General features: G+C 41.6%; 1 protein-coding gene across 7 annotated transcripts in view; it reads left to right on the forward strand.

Annotated features, from left to right (window-relative positions):
• Positions 1-20867, forward strand: part of GRM3 (glutamate metabotropic receptor 3) — a 101812-nt gene that overhangs the window by 52794 nt on the left and 28151 nt on the right. For 5 of the 7 annotated variants that reach the window (XM_032105422.1, XM_032105421.1, XM_032105424.1 and 2 more), the window contains 2 exons: positions 4244-4847; positions 17809-18664. In XM_032105422.1, the coding sequence (XP_031961313.1) occupies positions 4380-4847; positions 17809-18664 (1324 nt within the window). In that variant the 5' untranslated portion in view covers positions 4244-4379. The remainder of the gene's footprint in view (positions 1-4243; positions 4848-17808; positions 18665-20867) is intronic. The other 2 variants (XM_032105426.1, XM_032105427.1) reach the window with 1 other exon arrangement.

Below are 20867 nucleotides of genomic sequence, written 5' to 3' on the forward strand. Positions count from 1 at the left end.
GGTAGGGAAGAGAGGAAACCTCTCCAGAGTTTTAGCCCAGTCATGTAGATTGTCCCATTCATTAGTTAATGGTGTTGAAAAATAGCTAGGCAATCTGAAGTGCCTCAGCTCTCAGTAAGGCTTTCCATTCCATCCTTATAACTGGAAAACTAGAAAATGCATGGCTGCTGGGTGCTGGATTGCCAAGCATTGGTACTGGTATGATGGAGGGCATGAACAAAATTGTCATTGATGTATGAGCAATGAGGTTCAATTTATAAGTCATTTGGCTAAATGAAAGATTCAACTGCAATTCTCTTTGGAGTTTGACACCTATAGAAAAACAGACTGAAAATGCTTAGTCTGATAAGAATTCGTCTCTAAACCAACAGCACGAGTAGACCTACTCCGTGAGCTGCAGAGAGAAGGCCTGCAGAGGACCAGAGCTGCCATGTGAATATAGCCCTGAAAGACAGATTTAGTTTTGGAGATGATATCAGTGGGATAATGAACACAGAAACCCCAGACATTCTTTCTCATTTTAGTTGCTTTCATAGAAGCAAGGATGTGTCCATCCTTACTAAATAAGCAAACTTACACCAAGAAACAGTAAATTTGTGCAATCAACTTTTCACAGACAGATAAATAATCCACCAAAACTGATGATTCAGACCTATAGGCAAGTAGGTTTTCAATGAGAGCAGCACGGCTGCTATTATACACAAGTGAGTTACTTTCACTAAGGGAAGTGCTGACAGTATCCCCCAAGGGCAGGTGTAGCTTCCCCCTGTGGACTTTTGGTGGTGGAAAGAGAAGGGGCTCTGGAGTGCCAACTGAAGATTTTTCACAAGCTGTGTGTTTCTGGCTAAAGTTCAGATAGAGCAAAGCTGGCAGAAACCCTCTGATGCAGACATGGAAACTTTTCTCCTTCAGCCTGTTTATTTTTCATATTGATATTTACATTGCTTCTACACCCAGACTCTACTTCTATTTCCACCAGGGATCCAAGGGCTATAGGGCAGGAATGCACATATTTTAAGTACTAACAGTACTAAGTACTAACACCTAGAACAACACAACCCTGCCTGTAGCTGATGTTAAAATTTTAAATATAAACAAAATATAAAAGAACTTCTGCTTGATCAGCACAGACTTCTTTTTGAAATACCCCAGAAACATGCTTTTAGTAGAAGATGGTACTGCAAAAGCCAATTGGAGTGGTCAATATAGTGAAATCACTTCAGGAAGGATATGATCAGTGGTATCTTCACCATGTTTAAGAGGAAGAATATGGGCTGTATCAGCCTGGAATAGGTATGAAATGTTTGTATATATAGTCCTGAGTTAGGCAAGCTGCAGAGAAAGCATGTGGGAGGTGCACACCAGAGACAACAGGAGAGGAACTGAGCTGCAAGCCCATCTCTGTGATCTGCTTTAAAATAGTCTTCACCATACCAAGATGTCTGTTCAGTGTCACTGTAGTGACACTGCTCACTGACCACCCAAATCTGTCTCACAGCTTCCCTCAGGAGTCCCACTGCTGAGAAACCCTGGAGGCATCCATCCCTCACAGCCCGGAAGGGAAACCTCCCCTGACAAATCACCCTATGCATTAATGGCTTCACTCCCACCCTCTGCTCAGCATCCCTGGTCCTCAGCAGGACGTTGCAATGCCACTACACAGGCAGCAATGCACAGTCTGATGAAGGAGAAAAGCCCTGTTTGATACCTTAAGCTCTGTTTTTGTTTACTGTCTTCCATTTATGAAGAGAGCATTTGAACACATAAAATAGGATGTTTTTCCTGGGGAGCAGGACTCTGCATCCATGGTGTCTCCCTGCAGTCTCAAAGCCCCTGTGACAAGCTCAAGACTTCACAGGCATTGCCCTGGGGAGGGTAAAACAATTGGCATGAGTGGGTGGCCCCCACCCATGGACACCCCTTACCAAGCAGTGTCCCCAGATAGAGCAGGATTGTGGGGATGAGTCATCTGTGTTCTCCAACCCAAATGGGGTTCCCAGCACCTCCTCCTTTCATATCCCTAGACACCTTCAACAACTTGACCAGTGTTGTCAACACAAAGTGGCAAGGAAGAAACAGCGTAATGGTCATGCCTGTTCCCAACCCTCACTTCCTCTGATCGCCCCGTGACTTCTGCAGGGACTGATCCCTTGCTGTGCCATCACTGATTCCGGTTTCCCTCAGCAGTACCGCTTAACAAGCTTAAGTGACAGAACATAGAAATCCTTTGCATTCTTTGCTGGGGAAATCAGTTGTCCATGTGCAGTGTTGAAATAATTTTCAGTACCTTTCTGTCCTTTCTTGCTGATGTATCAGAGACACACAGATTCCTGAGACACGGAGGAGATGCAAGGTGAAAGGCAATGCCATTTACAGAAACCAGCACCTATGAAAGAGTCAGGGAGATGAGAACATCCTCCCTGCTGTTGAGGGAAATCCACTGTAGCTCTAGGTATGTCCCAGGACAGTTTTAAAAAACCTTCTAGAGAGCCACATTTTAAAGCCTTTTCTTTGGGTAACTCAGTTGTTCTTGGTCGTGTTGAAGGGCTGTTGAAAGCAGATTGTTTTAATATGACCTTATAAAAGACTCATGTAAAAGCCAGAAGGTTTATGATTAAGGTATCAGAGGAGCACTGGGAAAGATCAAAGTTTGATTCTTGGTTGTGCTGATGATCTTAGCTAAATCACTCAGGAACAAGCTTGGAAGAACTTGTTTAGGAAGTTTTTCAGAATCAGTGCCTCAGTTGGAACCAGGGGGTTCAGGGCACAGTTGACCTTTCCAGTGTTTGATAGTGATTGTGAGTGCCGAGCAAATCAAAATCTGAATTTAGAATCTTCTGAGAATTTTATTTCATCTTTCTGTACCTCTTTTTCGTCCACATGTAAGACAGGGAAAACTAATATTTTGCCAATGTTGTAAGGACAAATGTTTGCTGAGATACAGTGGCAACAGGAGCAACAATGGTAAATAAAATGGATGTTGCATTAAAAAATATCCCAAGTCCTGCTTCTGTCCAAACGGTGGATTAGTGATGAAAACAATGGAAGTCAACACAACTGAATTATTAACCACACAGCCATTTATGTGACAAATGTCACCTTTTTGTCTAATAATGATTTCTAATGGGATAGTACCACTATTTTATATGCCCTGTATACACGTGAATAATGTTTGGTAAACTAGAGTACTAAGTCTGATACAGAAAGTACTGCTGAATACATTCAGCATCATTACTTCACTTAACATTACCAGAAAATATATTTTCTGGACCTGTTTAATAAACCACAGGTGATAAACAAACTAGCTTACTTAGAGATCATTTAGGGATGAGGAAGCCTTTTTTCTATTGACATTTCTGAATGGAAAATTCTGCTGAGACAGTCTGCAGCTCAGACTATTAGGATAGCAGAGAGAGACCTTTAACAGTGAATCTGACCCATTAATGATTTATGAGAGAACAGTGTTGGAATAAATATGAATAAAAAGCTATAATTTCATACAATTTGGTACAGCAACATTGAAATTGTACTAGGATAAACAACTGCCTTGCAATAAGCATGTTCATTCATTATTCAGTGTTAAATCTTAATTGTTGCTTATTTCAATTTCTTTGTGCTAAGTGTTTCTAAATTATAAATAACCCTGCAACTCTAGTAGTATATACTCTGTTAAGGAAAAGGTAAGTACAGAAATAAATTATTAAAGTGTTCTGTTTAACTATTGCCACATAGTTTATTTCAGGATTGGGAGATCAAGGCAGCCTTTGATAAATTTGAAGATACATTGACAAGGAGTCTATGGACATTTATGTTTCATAAACAGACTTTGTGTATGTGTATTTATTTACAGAATTGTTACAAGGTGATCTTCACTTGGAGGTTTGATTTCTCTCCTTTTCAGGTCATTGGCAAACTGTCCTGACCTTAGTGAGAGTAAAATCATCTTAAGTACACACATCACTGCTGTGTTCTCCCTTTGATCCGAGCACCAAACTGTGATTAACATTAAAGAAAGCCCAGCTGCAAGCATTTTCATGCCCTGAGCAAGCATGAAACACGAGACTCCTTCTTGTCATGTCTCTTATTTTCCTCTTTCATGTCTCCCTTACTTATTTATCTACTTACCTTAATTTTCTTGGAAAAGAGTCTTGTTTTTCTTAAGGAGGGATGGTTGTGTGATTAAGGCATCTCACATCTTTTTGTCTCCTTTTGCCTTTTCTAATTCTTCCCATCTCTTCTTTAGAGGTCCAGTGGAAAGACTTGTTGGCTTGCTCTTCACTGGCTTGTGGGACAGCACTTCATATCTGGCAATGGATCAGAAGGACTGAAGAGTGCTTTTGCTCCCACCAGTGTTTCTTAGAGCTGCTAAAACAGGACCAATGAAGATGTTCACCAGACTCCAAGTGCTTGCGCTAGCTTTATTTTCCAAAGGAATTTTCCTTTCCCTAAGTGACCACAGCTTTGTCAGGAAGGAAATTAAGATAGAAGGAGACCTGGTCTTAGGAGGCTTATTCCCAATCAAGGAAAAAGGCACTGGGATAGAAGAATGTGGGAGAATCAATGAAGACCGAGGCATCCAGCGCTTGGAGGCCATGCTGTTTGCTATTGATGAAATCAACAAAGACAACTACTTGCTGCCAGGAATTAAGCTTGGAGTTCACATCTTGGACACGTGTTCCAGGGATACATATGCCTTAGAACAGTCTTTGGAGTTCGTCAGGGCATCTTTGACTAAAGTGGATGAAACAGAGTACATGTGCCCTGACGGCTCGTATGCCATCCAAGAGAATTTGCCACTGCTCATTGCAGGAGTCATAGGCGGTTCCTACAGCAGCGTCTCCATACAGGTAAGTCACAGCAGCCCCCCCAGGTGAGAGTCGTTCATCTGCAATTCCAGTGAGAGAACCACTGCTTATGTAAGTTTTCCAATAAAGCAAGTCTTAGCTTGGTCACTGTACCCTAGGGGTCAAGCTGGCATATGATTTTTACTGAATTCACATTAGTTCGAGTCACTCTTTAAAACACTTGTAGTTCAAACCTCTGGCAGCTGTCCACTTCCTCTAGTTATGGTGTATGCTGAGGGCCTCTGAGGTTTCCAAAAATCTTAGTATTTATTTTGAACTTTGCATTTTATGACACTTCTACATTTTATGACACTTCTACATTTTATGACACTAAGCGCAGATCTCTGCTTTCACATCAATCATAACTGATACCACCAATGTGTCTGAATATGTGTTCCTGCCATGCTGTGTGTGCATAACATTTTTCATTTTAACACCAGACATTTAAAATAAAAAAAATAAATCCTTATCTTACTTCCAGTCACTAGTGGGATTCCCCAAGGCTCAGTATTGGGGTCTGACCTGTTTAATATCAATGACCTGGATCAGGCGATCAAGTGTAGCCTCAGTCAGTTTGCAGATGACACTAAGTTAGGCAAGAGTGCTGATCTGCTGGAGAGTAGGAAGACTCTGCACAGGAATCTGGACAGCCTGAATCAATGGACTGAGGTCAATGGTATGAGGTTCAATAAGGCCAAGTACAGGTCCTGCACTTGGGTCACGACAACCCCCTGCAGTGCAACAGGCTGGAGGAAGAGTGGCTGGAACATGTCCCAGGGGAAGTGGACCTGGAGGTGCTGGTTGACAGTGGCTGAACATGAGCCAGGTGCCCAGATGGTCAAGAAACCAATGGAATCCTGGCTTGTATCAGCAATAGTGTGGTCAGCAGGACCAGGGCAGTGACCTCGGTACTGGGCACTGGTGAGGCCACACCTCAAATCCTGTGCCCAGTTCTGGGCCCCTCACTGCAACATTGAGGTGCTGGAGCATGTCCAGAGAAGGGCAATGAAGATGGTGAAGAGTCTACAGAGAAAGTCCTATGAAGGACTCCTCCTGAAGGAGCTGGGGGTGTTTAGCCTGGAGAAGAGGAGGCCATATAGCTACAAATACCTGAAAGGAGGTTGTAGCCAGATGAGGGGAAGCCTCTTCTCCCCAGCAACCAGTGACAGGCTGAGAGAAAATGGCTTTAAGCTGTGCTAAGTGAGGTTCAGGTTGGACATCAAGAGGAATTTCTTCACAGAAAGGGTTGTTAAGCATTGGAATGGACTCCCCAGGAAGGGAGGTGGTGGAGTCATCATCCCTGGACATATTAAAGAAATGACTGGATGTGGCACTCAGTGCTGTGGTCTGGCTGACATGGCTGGGATTGGTCAAAGGTTGGACTCGGTGATCTTGAAGATATTTTCCAACCTAAATGATTCTGTGATTCTGTGATTCTGTGATCCAGTTATTTTGGGTCAAATAAAACAAGCCAGTCCACATGACTCATAATCACAAGTGAGTGGTGTCTTAAGCCCAGACTGACATAGACTAAGACCCTGCATCTCTTATTTCTTCATGGTCAGCTGCAGGTTTCCAAAGGCATCAAGTCTTGACAGTGCAGGAAGTTTTTTCAGAGACTCAATGTAGGATGCTTTTTCAGACTGAGCAGAGGCCTTAATCACTGCACCAGTGTCAACAGCAATAAGAGTTATTTTGTATTGCAGACTATGCTAGCAGTGACAGAAGGTCCACAGAACCTCATTTGCCTGTTTCATAAATAGGCCAAGAGTTCATCCAGTGTTCTTTTCAATCAGAATTACACTGGGGAACTGGTTGCTTCTCTTGTGAAGGCATTAAATCTCATCAGTTGGGAGCATGGTCAGATCCCATAGGACATGCATGAGCACAGAAGAATTTAAAGAAATTACATTTTATCTCTTTTTCTCTTCCAGTGTATAACTCATCTGTGTATTCATAGTAGGGAATATAAGGGCAAATCCTTACCCACACCACAGGAGAATAGTTTCTGCAGAGCAGAACCTCAGCCATTTCTTTAGTAGGAGTGGTTTTGTCCACTGTGGACCAGCTAGCAGAGCAGGAATGTATCCTTCATCAGTTATGTGGGTCTGATCACTTGGAGAACAAAAAGCAAATAAGTTTCAGGCTGAAAAAGAGACATCTGAAGGGGAAAAATAATAGCTACAGAACCTTGGGCAGCACAAACTGTTAAGGAAATCATTATTCATTGTCTCTTCCAATCAGACAAAAGAGTACATCAAATGAAACCAGCAAATGGTAGGTTGTTGTAGATGCTAAAAGCTAAATGAGTCCCAGAAGTGACTAGAAACAAAAAGAAGCAATTCTGTAAAGTACCTCCTCTGGTTCAGCAGTTCTCAGAGCTACAACTGTCTGAAGGCTGGCAAAATATTTTGAAGCATCATATGACTGCCCTATCCCACTGGTGGAGGGCTGACAGTCTTTTTGCTGTACCTTTGGTTTGTGGTCAGTGTGTTTCTTAGTCCACCCTAAATTCAAGTGTGTCCAAAGGACATGAAGATATGAGGTAGCCTGAAAGACATATCTATAAAAGTGGTTAGAGCAGAGGAAGTGGTACAGGTATTTCACTCCCTCCCAGAAATCCAGAGGGATTCCGGTCACACTTCTAGAGCAGTCTGTGGCCTCTTGCACAGCATCTGTCAGCCTGTCCCTTTGAAGCCAGTCTCTGGTGATCATTGACCTAAGGCTAAATCCGTGTCTGAGGCAGTAGATTGGATGCAGCACACATCGAATATACATAAGAGAGGGTATACAAATGTTTCATATTGCAAAATCTTGGGTTTGGAGCAGCTGTCCAACGGAAATTGGAAGTCCTGATTAGAGACTTTCTCATCCAGTACATGTAAAAAATGGCAATATAGCTGTATGCAAATCCATATGTCATCCAATTTGCAAAACCTATGGAGGATGATGAACCAATACTTTTAGTTAATATTATTCTATGATCTTCCCTAGAGTTGTCAATAGTTTTTCAAACATAAGATCTTTCTTAACACAGTTCTTCGGAAAAATAGTTTCACAAATCATTTGACTTGTCATCTAGCATTTTCCAGCTAGAAAAAAGTATTCAGTTGTTTATTTTCTCTTGACATAGATTGTGTTGGCCTTCCTTCAGTCTCTCTTTTCTAGCTTTCCTCTAGATTTCACACCACCTGTAAAAGATGTAATGAAGTCCTAGAAAAGACATAATTAAGCCATTCACTCCTGTTGCCCATCCTGTTAAGATAGCCAGTCACAAGTTCTGTTTCAAAAGAAAATCCCTGTCAAGAATAATAGACATTGCAGACTAAAGCCTGAAATTGTAAGGACTTTGAAGCATTAAAGACAAGCATTTTGGTGCCATGCGAGAAGAGACTACCCAATTTCAGAGTCAGTCACCTGTACAGAGTAGCTCCAGTAACAACTGGAACCATACCAGTGCTGAAAGTCAAAATATTTCACCAGGCATATGTGTGCAAGGCTCAGCACCCCAGTTCCCTGTGTTTTCAAGCAGCATTCAGGGTGCTGCATGCTTCCAGATGTAGCCCTGGCAAGCATTTTTACTTTTCTGAGAGCTGTAAACACCATAAAGTCCACAGTGCAGTTTCTTAGCCTTAAAATAAAACATGCTGAGTTATTCAGACAAAAATTATTTCTGCCTTTTTTTTTTCCCCTCCTGTGAATTTGTCTTTATATTTCAATATTTTTTCTTCCTCTCCCTTCACCCTCCCTCTCCTGCTTTTTTTGTCTGGACAGCTGTCTGCCAAATCACTTCATGATGCTCCTGCTGTCAGATTTGTATTTCTTTCATTACCCTTCCACTAAGGAAAAAAAGATTTTGCTGGTAAATCAGCAATGAACACCTTCCCCACTGAGTCAGTATATGTGATAGGCACTTTTTGCAGAGACTAAAAACAACAAGAGAATGCCGAATGCTTAATTGTTTTCTGGTCAGACTAGGCTATTATCCTTAATGATGATCCGGATAATTAGTTTTTAGATGTTGTGTTTAAATTAGCAGTGAGCCCAATCTGCACAGCATTTGATCTTTCAAAACTCAAGCCAGGATTCTTAGTCAATGGAAAAGCTCATGTTAAAAAAGAAAAAACAAACCTGTTTTCATGAAATAATATTCTGACTTGAGTCTAGCATGAGGAGGTGAAGAATTCAAAATTTGGAGGGTCTCCTTTTGAGGTCATGGCTTTTCGTCTGAGCCAGGTTATCCACTCTTTCTTAGTTCACAACAGAAATTTCAAACGCCTTTTCCTTGGAGAGATCGACACATTTAAAATTATAAGATAAAAAGGCAACATTCATTTGCAGAGGAGCGCCTGAATAGCCAATCCCAATTCTATGTTTAACATACTTAGGTCAGCTCTTGTCAGGAATTTGCATGTGGAAGCAGGAATACAATTACTCAAGTGCTGGATTTGTTCTTTCCTATTTCTGAAAACTGGATTCATCTTCTGAAAATGAAGACTAGGGTCCATTCCCTGCAGTCAGCTCTTAGAAAAATGAAGACATTCCTTTAGGTGGGCTGGGTTTTTAATTTCTATGTGTATTATATTCCTATGGATGTAAAGATTTTTAATGCTGTCAACCCACAATACCTCCAGATCACTACCATGACAGTTATTTGCAAGTTAGAGCCTCATCCAGAAAAAATGGCAGAACAGAAACCAGTGCCCTGCTGTCTTCTCTTCAGTTCCTTGCTGTCTCTCAAGCAAACTGTAACAAAACCACTGGAGAAGGTTTAATGGTGCATTACTGCTATCACAAAAGCTAAAGCCACTCCTAAGTGAGTGACCATCTGGCATGAAATTCAGAATATGTACTCATTTACTGGCAGTCTTTTCCTGGCTGTCATTTCTCCTTAGCCACAAAAGTCTGCCAAGGGCTTGTGGAGCCTGAAAGCTAATCACCTCCATTTCCTTCCTCCAAGGATAAACCATCTTTCAACCGGAGTCTTAACAACAGTTTCTGACTTCTATCACCACTGAAAATAGTGTAAAATCCTTAAATGAACCAAATGCAAAAAAGAAACAAAATATAACATATGGGGCTCTGCCCCACTGTGCATGGACCCCACAGGGATGTGGGCAGGAGAAATGTGCAGGGGGTTGCAGAGGTTTGCCAGGCCACACATACCATTTGTGCTGTGCAATGACAGCCTCTGGTGATTTTGTGCTTGTAAAAGTAAACCAGATCCTTATTAAAAAATCTATTCTGTGAGATGGACCACCTACCACCAGCGTTTAAGCTACACGTGCACTTGCCAGCTTCCATGTGTCTCCTTTAAGCTCTCTCCCTCTTATATCTCTGTTTTTCCCCTCTCTCCACTACCTCTCAGCCAGATCCTTGCTGTTTGTTCCTCTCTTTATTTCTATTCCACTTTCAGAAACTGAACAGCCACTAGGCTGAGATTTTCAAACTGTCCAAAGAACACTGGATATTTCTTTCCTAGAGATTTCAAAGGAATGTGGGTACCTCCCTCTGGCTTCTCTGAAAATCCCACAGTAACTGATTCCTTTACAGTCTTTTTGATTTGGGTTTGGGATATTTTTGGGGTTTTTTCAGTGTGTTGCATTTTCTCCTTTTGTTAAGGGGAAATTATGACTTTAGAGGGATGGATAAGTAACCACTAAGATCACAGGTGAGAAGGTGGGAGCTCTACCATACAATGAGAGAATCATAGAATCATTAAGGTTGGAAAAGACCTCTGAGATCGTCGAGTGGGACCTTTAACCCAGCACTACCAAGTCCACCACTTAACCATCTCCCCAAGTGCCACATCTACATGTTTTTTGAACACTTCCAGAGCTGATGAATCCATCACCTCCCTGGGCAGCCTGTTCCAATGCGCGACAACCATTTCAGTGAAGAATTTTTTCTTAGTATCTAATCTAAACCTCCCCTGGCTCAACTTGAGACCCTTTCCTTTTTTCCTATCACTTGTTACATGGGAGAAGAGACCAACCCCCACCGGGCTACAGTCTCCTTTCACCGAGTTGTAGGGAACAATAAACTGTTCCAAGTGGGGAAAGGATGTAACTGCAAGAGGAAGTGGTCAAAAATAAGAACTAGCTAGGGTCACCTGGACGTCACCTACACTCATTCTACTTCTTCTGACTAGACTTACTCATCAGTAAATGAGTCTCAAATAACCATATTTACCACTGATAACTCTTCTAAGTCCAGAAGCAATTCCATGTTTCTTTAGAACCACCAGCCGCAGTTTTAGTACCTTTTCTGATCACGTGTATATGTGACATGAGTCACTCACAGGCAGGTTTATGAAGTCTCAGAGAAGAGTTGCACTCCTCATGCAAAGCAAGGTCTTCTGCACAGGTCTCTTTTCAACTTTAGTGCTCAGCTTACTTCGCTTCAACAGTAATGCTGTATGGAGGCAGAGTGCATTTGTGACAGCTCACTGTCCCATCCCCTGCAGGAAAAAAAAAAAATTTCCAAACAGTTCCTTCAAGGCACAGCATTTCTCTGGATGCCCTCCATGGTTTACTTTTTATTGCACAGATGGACACAAATATAAAAAGAAATTCCCAGGTCCTTTGCAGAAATCCTAGCTGTTACTCTGACAGTATTCCTTATTTCTGATGTTCATTTTGCAGATGAAGTTATTTCACCATTCAAACACTGCTTCTCTCTGTGTGACAGCTACTGAGTCTGCTGTAAATATTTATCTATATTTTTCCCAGCCTCATTGCCTGAATTTTCAGTAGAAGAGCAAAATAATGTTCCCTTCAGCCCTCTCCCCACTAACAAAAAATGTCAGACATTTTTATTTGTTTGATAATGAATTATTTTTTCTTGAGTTTCTGTTTGGAAGGGATTTGGTTAAGGAACATTACTTACAAACAAGGAAACAGCCCTCTTAATACCAAAGAGTGAGAAAGCTGGTGGAAACCACTGCTTCAGTCCTGCAATGCACCAGAAGATTCCATAGGAGAACAAGCCAGGCTGGGACTCCTAAATAACCTCACTACATCTAATTGAGTTCCTTACAACTGACCTTTAATATCCCAGTTTAAAAACTGGGATATTGGCATTCCCAGTGACCTTCTGGGGTCAGTGCTTGAAGTCCTGCTGAAGCCAAATTGGTGCTTTCTGCTGCAGGTCATGACACAGCCCCTGTGCAGTCACTGCCTTCAATAAAATATCCTTCAGTTATAATATCCCAGAGATGGCACCCATAGTTTTAAAACAGGCTAGAGAGAGATGATGTTCCAGGCTGATACAGCTTTTTCAGTTCTGAAAGCAGTGAGGCCCTTAAGGTCCTAATTTCCCTTTGAAAACATATTAGCTTGGAGTGAATTTTTTTCTTGGGTCCAAGCTGAGCAGCTGCATTTGCATCACTGAGCTCTCCTCTTCCCGAATACTCCCAAATTATATGAGTATGTCAGAAGTGTCCAGACTGAGTCACTCTGGGTCGCACTGTCCCCAGGTAGGACCCTACTAAATCCCAAGAGAACAGGGAAAATTATGATGGAGCCCAGCTTTTAAGTATTGCTCATATTTATTGCCAGTGATACAGTCTGGCAGCTCAGTAGGCTCTCAGCCTGCTGGGCTGTATCTGCAGAAACATGGCCAGTACACAGATGGAAATAAATATTTCTATTTATTCTATTCTCATTGGACCACATGTAGAATATTATGTTCAACTTTGGGTCCCTTGGTAAAAGGACGATTCAATAAATAAGAACATAATCATGGGGAGGAGAGTCTGGAGCACAAACCCTACAAGATGAAATTGAGGGAACTGCACATGTTTAGTCTGGAGAAGAGAAGGTTTGGTATTAACCTAAAACCAGCTTTTCAGTATGTACAGGTTTGTTCTCAGGAACACAAAGTAAATGTCTTTATCAACATGATGCGGGACCAGAGGATAGAAGAAAGTAGTTATGAATTGAAAAAATGGAGACTTTAACGTGAGAAAAAATGTACTTCCCAGGAGCTGAGACCATGGGGAGACTGCACAGGCCAGTGGAGACTGTTGACTAGAGAGGTGCCTCATTTAGTCTTTACATCATGTTTATGCCTGCCACCTATCACACATCCACGTCCCAGCCCATTCACAACCAGTGTTTCTTTCCTGCCTTTCTAAAATAGCACTTTCTGCCAAAATTTTGCTACATTTTTAGATTTAAGAAAGAAAAAACCCATGTATTATATATAGGAATGAATGCTTTAGGTGCAGTTTGACTTCCAACTGCCCAAATAATAACAAAAAGCCCACAAGGTAGATTACCAACATTTAGGAATGGGATACAACGTACACTGGTTGCAGTGCATGTTCCTTTAAAGCAAGAGTTCAGGCCCTGTGTTATAGCAATGATCTAGAAATTAGGAAAACTTGGGACATGGCTTTGCCATGGTCTTGCTCTGGGAATCTGGACTAGCAACTTATTCCCAGAAATAGAAAGGCTTTCTCAGGAGTCCAAATGCAGCAACAGAATCTCCATTAGGAGAGATTGCAGCTCAGAGAGACAGAAATTTGCCTAGTTTCTCAATAGAGACAAGACTCCTTTACTTCAATCCTGTTCTGCTCCACAGCCTAATTTATTGTCTGTTCAGAGTAGCTCTTGCCTGTCTCAAAGGAGCTCTGTGAAATTAGATTCATTAAGCCATGTTAAATGCCATGAGATTCTCGCATGGTTAAATTTCAGAAGGGCAGAGAGCACTGTCATCTAACAAGGGGCCTCCTCTGTCCTACAAATATGTGATACACGCTTGTGTGTTATGGTAAAGAAACCCTATCTATTCTAGAACTTTTGAAATTTATCTTTTCTTCTTTTCTCCAAAATGTTTCCTGCATTTTGCAGCCCCATACACATTCAAAAAATCCATGTAACAGTCTCTGGGCCATTAAGAAAGGAAATTTTAACAAAAACATCAGAATAAATCCTACTGCCAGGAAAAAAAAAGAAAAAAAAGTCTATCAATGTTAAGAAAAATGTTCCATGAGATTCAATAAATCATAGGACAGATCAAGGTCACTGAGACATAGAGGTGTTACCTATCTGTCCCCATTTACCAGCAGGACTCTTGAATGGCTACAATACACTAAGAAACCAGGTTCATGTGTTTGAGCTGTATCTAATTCATGGCTCCTTGCAGGTTGTTATTATGGAGCCATTTTCAGTGTTTTAAACAAGATTGGCAATTTCCCACAAGCATTTATCCTGTCCCTGCAGCTGCTCAGAGAAGCAGAAGTGACAGATGTGGCTCCAGTGCTGGGAGAGGGACACTGGTCTCCCCTGGCACTGCCGCAGCCACTCCATTTGCAGGATTTGCTGGTGCAGTACATCCCTACGGAGGGTTGTGGCTGGCACTGGACTTACTGCCATGCTCATGTTGGGCAACAAATCACCCCCCATCCCAGCAGCTGAGTGAGAGCCAGGTTTGCCTGGGGACTAGACATTTTACCACAGGACAGTGGCTGCACTAATAAGCCCAGCAGTGTAGGGCAAATAAAGGCTTCCCATCACGCTGAACGCTGACTCTGTCGACACACGTTATTCACAGCAAGCTGTGCAAAGTGGCTGTTTTGGTTTGCAGATGTAGAACATCCAGACTTCAAAAGTATCTGCAAAACCCACCAGTTTTCACAGTGAAAAGACCTGGCTACTACTGCAACTTAAGTGTCAACATATGGATTTCAGGACTAATTGCATGCACCACGGCTTGATTAAATTGCTCCCTGGAGCTTTGCCAGAATAAATTATTTCACTTAGCAAAAGCTGGATCTGCACTGCAATTTTGAAGCTGTGCCACACATGCCAAGGCAGCACGGAGCTACAGTGGAGGTGTGCCTCAGGTGGTTCAATCTCAGTGCACATAACTCTGGTTTACATCCCACTGTCCTCTACTACACTGAGTACACATAGTTTAGACATCATCTCCTCTGCAGAACCTGCTACCTGTGCTCTTCTCGTTAGTCTCTTAACCAGGATAACATTTTCATAATCAAATACTCAGATCAGCATGGAAATGGCTGGAAAAAGGGACTGTTCTGAAATCAATTGCATCAGCTAGGTCCCTGAGACTTGACCTTTTTTGAAAAATTAGTCCCTAATATCAAGACATTACAATAGTCCAAAAAATCCCCACCTGAGAATTTCAAGAACAGTGTCCTGATCTGAATTAACAGATACAGCTTCACTGAATTCCATGAGCAGTAGTAGTTTTCAGGGATGCTTGGGCCGCTATCCTTTATGATTAATCAGACTTCTTTATATTTTTTAATTTTTAGTCCATGAAAAATCTACCATCTGGACAGCTTCATAATGAGAAGCTTTACAGCAGACAGCTGTAAACACATGAAAACTTTCTTCTCCCCAGAGGACAAGAATCAGAATTGCAGCTGTTTGCAAGGACCCTGGAAGTATAGTGGCCTCCAAGGCTGAGGGCCCCTGTGTAAACTGGGAGAGTAGTTCAATGGATGCTTTTTCTGCTTAGACTAAAAGAAAAAAGAAAAAAACAGAACAAAACAAACAAACAAAAATATATTTAAGAAAAAAACAGAAAAAAAGAAAAAATAAATCAAACTAACAATAAAGCTGCTTTATTTTTAGGAGCATTTTTCTGTGAGCTGAAGGGTTGTCTACATACTGAACAGCATTACTTGAGCTGCTGAAAACAGACTTCTTTAGCCAATTTGAGGGGGAAAATGCAGAATGATATGTGTGCATATCTTCATTATGGTTTAGCACAAATAAAATAATTCCTGCTAGAATAAACTGAGACGAGAATAGCAGTTCCAGCCCACACAGTTGTGCAGGAAATGTTCCAGAATAGCTATGTGGAGTAGATTCTTATTACCAAATCAGAGTGCTCTTGAGAGAGGACATGTGAACCAAACCATGGGGATCTGTGGGTATATAATCAAAGTTACAAAGCCACAGGGACTTAATGATGCTCAAAGAATCCATTGCACCTTGGTGACAGAAAAAGCCTCTCTACCCATCCTGTTGCTTTAAAGCTGTTCATTTACATCACCACAATGCAAATTCAATCCCACACTTCCAGTATAAGGGAGTTTAATGCTTGTTACCGTCTAGCAGGGAGGTTAAGAACACATCAGCTGCTTTCTGAGGGCCGGTAACTAGTTCAGCCACAGCCTTGTGCCTGTACCCACTGCAAAACTACAGAGTGTCAGCTAAAGCTCAGGATGCTCCTTCCAAGCACTGTAGAAAAGGTTATATTTTGTTTTAAACTAAAATAAGCCACTCCCAGTGGTTTATTTTGTGAAGGCGAGCTTCAAGTCAACAGCTACAGCTGAGGTGCCAGGACATCTGGTCTTTCCTGGTGTTTTAGAAGGACAGGAGGACAAGGACCTCCTGAAGTCTTCAGTTCCATGTGGCCCAGGACTTGTGAAAGTCCCTGTACACGTATGGATGGCAGCAGAGTCTGGCCCAGATGAGATTACACCTGTTTACAGGGGGAGACTGAGCTACAGCAGGACACTAGTTCAGTGTCTGCATTACAGAAAAGACAGAATCTAAATCTATAAAATCCCAAGTCGTAGAGGTTGCTGAAAAGCAATAAAATTCTTCCTTTTTTTTTTAATCAGACTGTCTAATTTGCTACTGACGTCTGAGCCTTCAAAATTTGCCTGTTCTACAACATTTTTTCAAAACAGTCCTTTGCCTTTGAATTCTTAAAGACAGTCTGTGGTCAAGGAAAAATCTGGGGAAGATTGAAAAAATTAAATGATTGGGCAATTTTTAATAAGTTTCCCTTAGGAATCTCAAGTACACTATTGCAGGAATCTCAAGCACCCTATGGCTTTTCAAATGGTTTCATCAGGCTGTACGCCAAGATTAGCTTCAAATTTAATTTACCGGACACAACTTCTAGCCCCCAATCTTCCCTTTATTATTTAAGAATCTATCATAGGAAAAAAGTGCCATAACCTTTCTTCATTCCTTTCGAGATGCGGTCAAGAGTTGCACTTCTGTGAGAGCAGCAGAGTAGATTTGGAAATACTTAAGCACTGGACATAGCAACACATGAAAAAAAGAAAAAAAAAGCAGGACTTTGGACCACATAAACTAGAAGGGCAAATAGAGATTATTAAAAGTTTTATTATTTATTAAAAACCGTAGGTCAGCATGACATTAGCTCAGTTGGGTAGAGCATGGTGCTAGTAATGCCAAGGTCATGGGTTTGGTCCCCATATGGACCATTCACTAAAAGCTGGATTCGATGATCCTTGTGCATCCCTTCCAATTGAGACTATCCTGTGTTTCTGTGAATCTGTGAATGTGATTGTGTGGTTCTGGGACATGGTGCAACTTGAAGAGTTGCATGCAATGAATGTGCCATCTCAGCAGGTCTGAAGTCAGAACATCTCAGAAAAAAGTTTAAATGAGTGAAAAATAGGAGAGGTGGGAACTTGTCTTGTGTGAGACTATAAAGTTCTGCAAAAGGCCTGTACATTTGTGATATTTGCACAAAATGGAAATTTATATCTTATTAGTGCATTTGGTTATCAAATACAATGAGTCTTGGAGAAGATCTATCCCACTACGCAAATTTTAAGAATTCAGAAGCAAAGGCATGCAAATCCTCAGACCTTAGTAAGGAACACTTACTGAAATCTGAAACTGAAATACATTGTCCATTTGTGTCTAATTATCTGTTGTTTAAACAGGCTCAGTTTCACGAAAATAAAGGTCCATTACAATCCTTACAAACATTACAGCAGGACCCAGGGAATTAACTGGGCATCAGAACAGTTTTTGTGCATAAGCTCAGTGCAATACTCTCCCTGGAGTTTGTTATCAACATCCCCTATCAACACCCTCGATCTGCAATCGTCAGAACATCTCTCATTAAAAAACACTGTCAATGCCTTTCCCGAAATATTTTTGTTCCATTTTATAAATGCCACTCTTTAATAATCTGTGCTCCCCCCCTTTGTCTCCAGGTGGCAAATTTGCTCCGACTCTTCCAGATCCCCCAGATAAGCTACGCCTCCACCAGTGCCAAGCTGAGCGACAAATCCCGCTATGATTATTTCGCACGGACAGTGCCCCCGGACTTCTACCAAGCGAAAGCCATGGCTGAAATCCTGCGGTATTTCAACTGGACTTACGTGTCAACAGTGGCTTCCGAAGGAGACTACGGGGAGACGGGGATTGAGGCCTTTGAGCAGGAAGCTCGTCTGCGCAACATCTGCATCGCCACCTCCGAGAAAGTGGGACGGTCCAACATCAGGAAGTCTTACGACGGCGTGATCAGGGAGCTGCTCCAGAAACCCAATGCCAGGGTGGTGGTGCTGTTCATGCGAGGTGATGACTCCCGGGAGCTCATTGCGGCCGCCAACCGCTTCAACGTGTCCTTCACCTGGATTGCCAGCGACGGGTGGGGAGCACAGGAGAGCATTGTCAAGGGCAATGAGCACATAGCATCGGGGGCCATAACCTTGGAGCTTGCTTCCCATCCGGTTAAAGAGTTTGACAAGTATTTCCAAAGTCTCAGCCCTTATAACAACAGACGCAACCCCTGGTTCAAGGATTTCTGGGAGCAAAAATTCCAGTGTAGCCTGCAGAACCGGAAACCACATAAAAAGGCTTGTGACAAGCACTTCACCATCAACAGTTCCAACTACGAGCAAGAATCCAAGATCATGTTTGTTGTGAATGCTGTGTATGCAATGGCCCATGCCTTGCATAAAATGCAGAGGACTCTCTGCCCAAACACCACCAAACTCTGTGATGCCATGAAGCATCTGGATGGCAGGAAGCTGTACAAAGATTATCTCCTGAAAGTAAACTTTACAGGTAATAAATAACTCCTCTTTTCGTACATACAGAATGGCACTGTAATTAAGGAAATGTTCATCAGTCATGGTAACTTAGCCAAATTCCTGGTGGCAGCTGTTTTCACAGTTCAGACCAGGGTGGTACCCAGGCAAGGTCACTCCTGTCACAAGAACACAGAAAGGAGAAGGAAGAGGAGCTTGGTGAGAACCCTAAAAAAACCAGCTCAATGCTCCTCCTGTTCCAGCAGAAGGAAGAGGTGAAGGTGGCAACAGCTGGTCTTGGCAATGTTGCACTCCATCCTCTAAAATTCCACACACCAACACCCATTTAATTCACAGCCAGTTTGGGCATGTCTGAAAGCCAATGGTCCTTTCACCACCTGCTACACCAGGCAGCTGCCTGCTATTCCCATGCCAAGACTTGGCCTTCTCTCCCTCACTTTGCTATGAATTTACATAATTGCTGGACCATGGCCAATGTCCTTGCAATAGTAAAGTAATAATTCCTGTCATAGAATCAGATGTATCTAAAATATTTAAATATATGGGATAGTGCCATTACCTGTGTTACAGAACTACAGGCTTAATGACAAAGTATAAAAAAAGCTACATTAAACATGGGCAGGAGATGAGGAGGGTGGTCAATCTGGGAATGATATGAGCAAACTTCATGGGGACTGGCTGCACAGCACATGGCATCTCGCTGGTTTTGCCATCACATATGGCTGAGTTTAGCTTTTTTATTAGTACTATGCCATAACAACATTACACTTTAGCACAGCTAAATAGATCTACAGAGGAAACAAGTGAAGTGTAGAACATCCTGTCCTTTTGTTGCTACATATCTAAGTTTCTTCTGAAGCATCTAGGTTGAACTTGCATTTCTATGTATTATTAAACTGATATTCTCAGCTGACTGAGTTGATAGTAAGGAAACATCACGCTGTGCTTTGTGTGAGAACAAAATTCCAAGAGGAATTGAAGGATAAACGTGTAGGATGCAGCATGCTCAATCCCAAGAGACCTTCAATAATTGTATAATGCTAGTAGCGCTGGAAACTATGTAAAACTGTCAAATTGGAGCTTGAACTTTTCCCTCCTTTAGAGATCTTCTCAGTGTTTGACTCAGATCACTTCTAGATCTGAGTCAAACCACATCCCTGGCACTTCACCAGCTCCCAGTGGGGTATGGCTGGTGTAGCCAAGTACTCAAGTCAGAATGAAACAAACTTTTTGGGTTTAGACTTATGGAAACTAAGAATCCATTCTCCTTCCCTTCCTCACAGCACTTACAACATAGAAAGTCTTTTCTCGCTTGCCTGCACTTATCCTCAGAGATACTTGAATGTCTTTAAATTGTTGAAATCAATTGGTTTGAGGAGGACAGCACTTCATGGGAGCTGGTTCCTGGCATACTGATCAGGAGGGAAGGCAGTGGTGTGCTTCTGTCCCTGCCAGGGAGATACTTCAGGGCCATAATGACCTACCCAAATGAGTAGGCACTTCAATATCTTAAACTTCAGTTATTTTGAAGATTTCTTCTGACACTACAGGTATTTTTATGGGCTTAAATGAATACGCTAATAGTAGATTCCAGCCTTAAGATTAAGCAACCTTAGTTCATATATAGGATTCTTAATAGTTTTTCTAACATGCAGATATTTTTAAGCACCCAAGCATTTTTGCACTCAACATCTAGATATGAAGTCAAAATAACCCCAAGTTTCTTTGACCAAAATCTCAGGAAAATGTTTATTTAGCTAGAGCCAGAAAAATTAATTTTAATTTTGACTGAAATATCTTTTATACTTTTATGAATTGGAAGTTGAAGCTGCTCAAGCTGGAAAAAAAAAAATTGAAGCCTGTAATTTTTCAGTTTTGAAAACAGAAGGCTCTTTTTTTGAACCAAATTAATTTGATTAAAAATCAGCATGGAAATCTTTGAAGAGGTTTAGATTCTGATAATTTTCATTTCCAATTTAAAGCATTAAGAAACCTGTCAAGTTCTTTTCCAATGGCTTTGTTCCATATGTATTTTTACCAGCTTACAACACAATTTGCTCATCTCCTTTCTTTATTATTAGTTCTTCCATTATAATGTGAATCCCTGTTTTAATGTAAGTTATTTTTTAAGCAGGTGAGTGATTTTTATGTAGCGAGTTATTCAGCAAGTCTTCCATGCCTTCTTCCTTTCAGAGAGGTGTGAAAAATTAATATATATG

Source organism: Corvus moneduloides, chromosome 4 (genome assembly GCF_009650955.1).
Source record: "Corvus moneduloides isolate bCorMon1 chromosome 4, bCorMon1.pri, whole genome shotgun sequence".
In the NCBI taxonomy this organism is placed as follows: domain Eukaryota; kingdom Metazoa; phylum Chordata; class Aves; order Passeriformes; family Corvidae; genus Corvus; species Corvus moneduloides.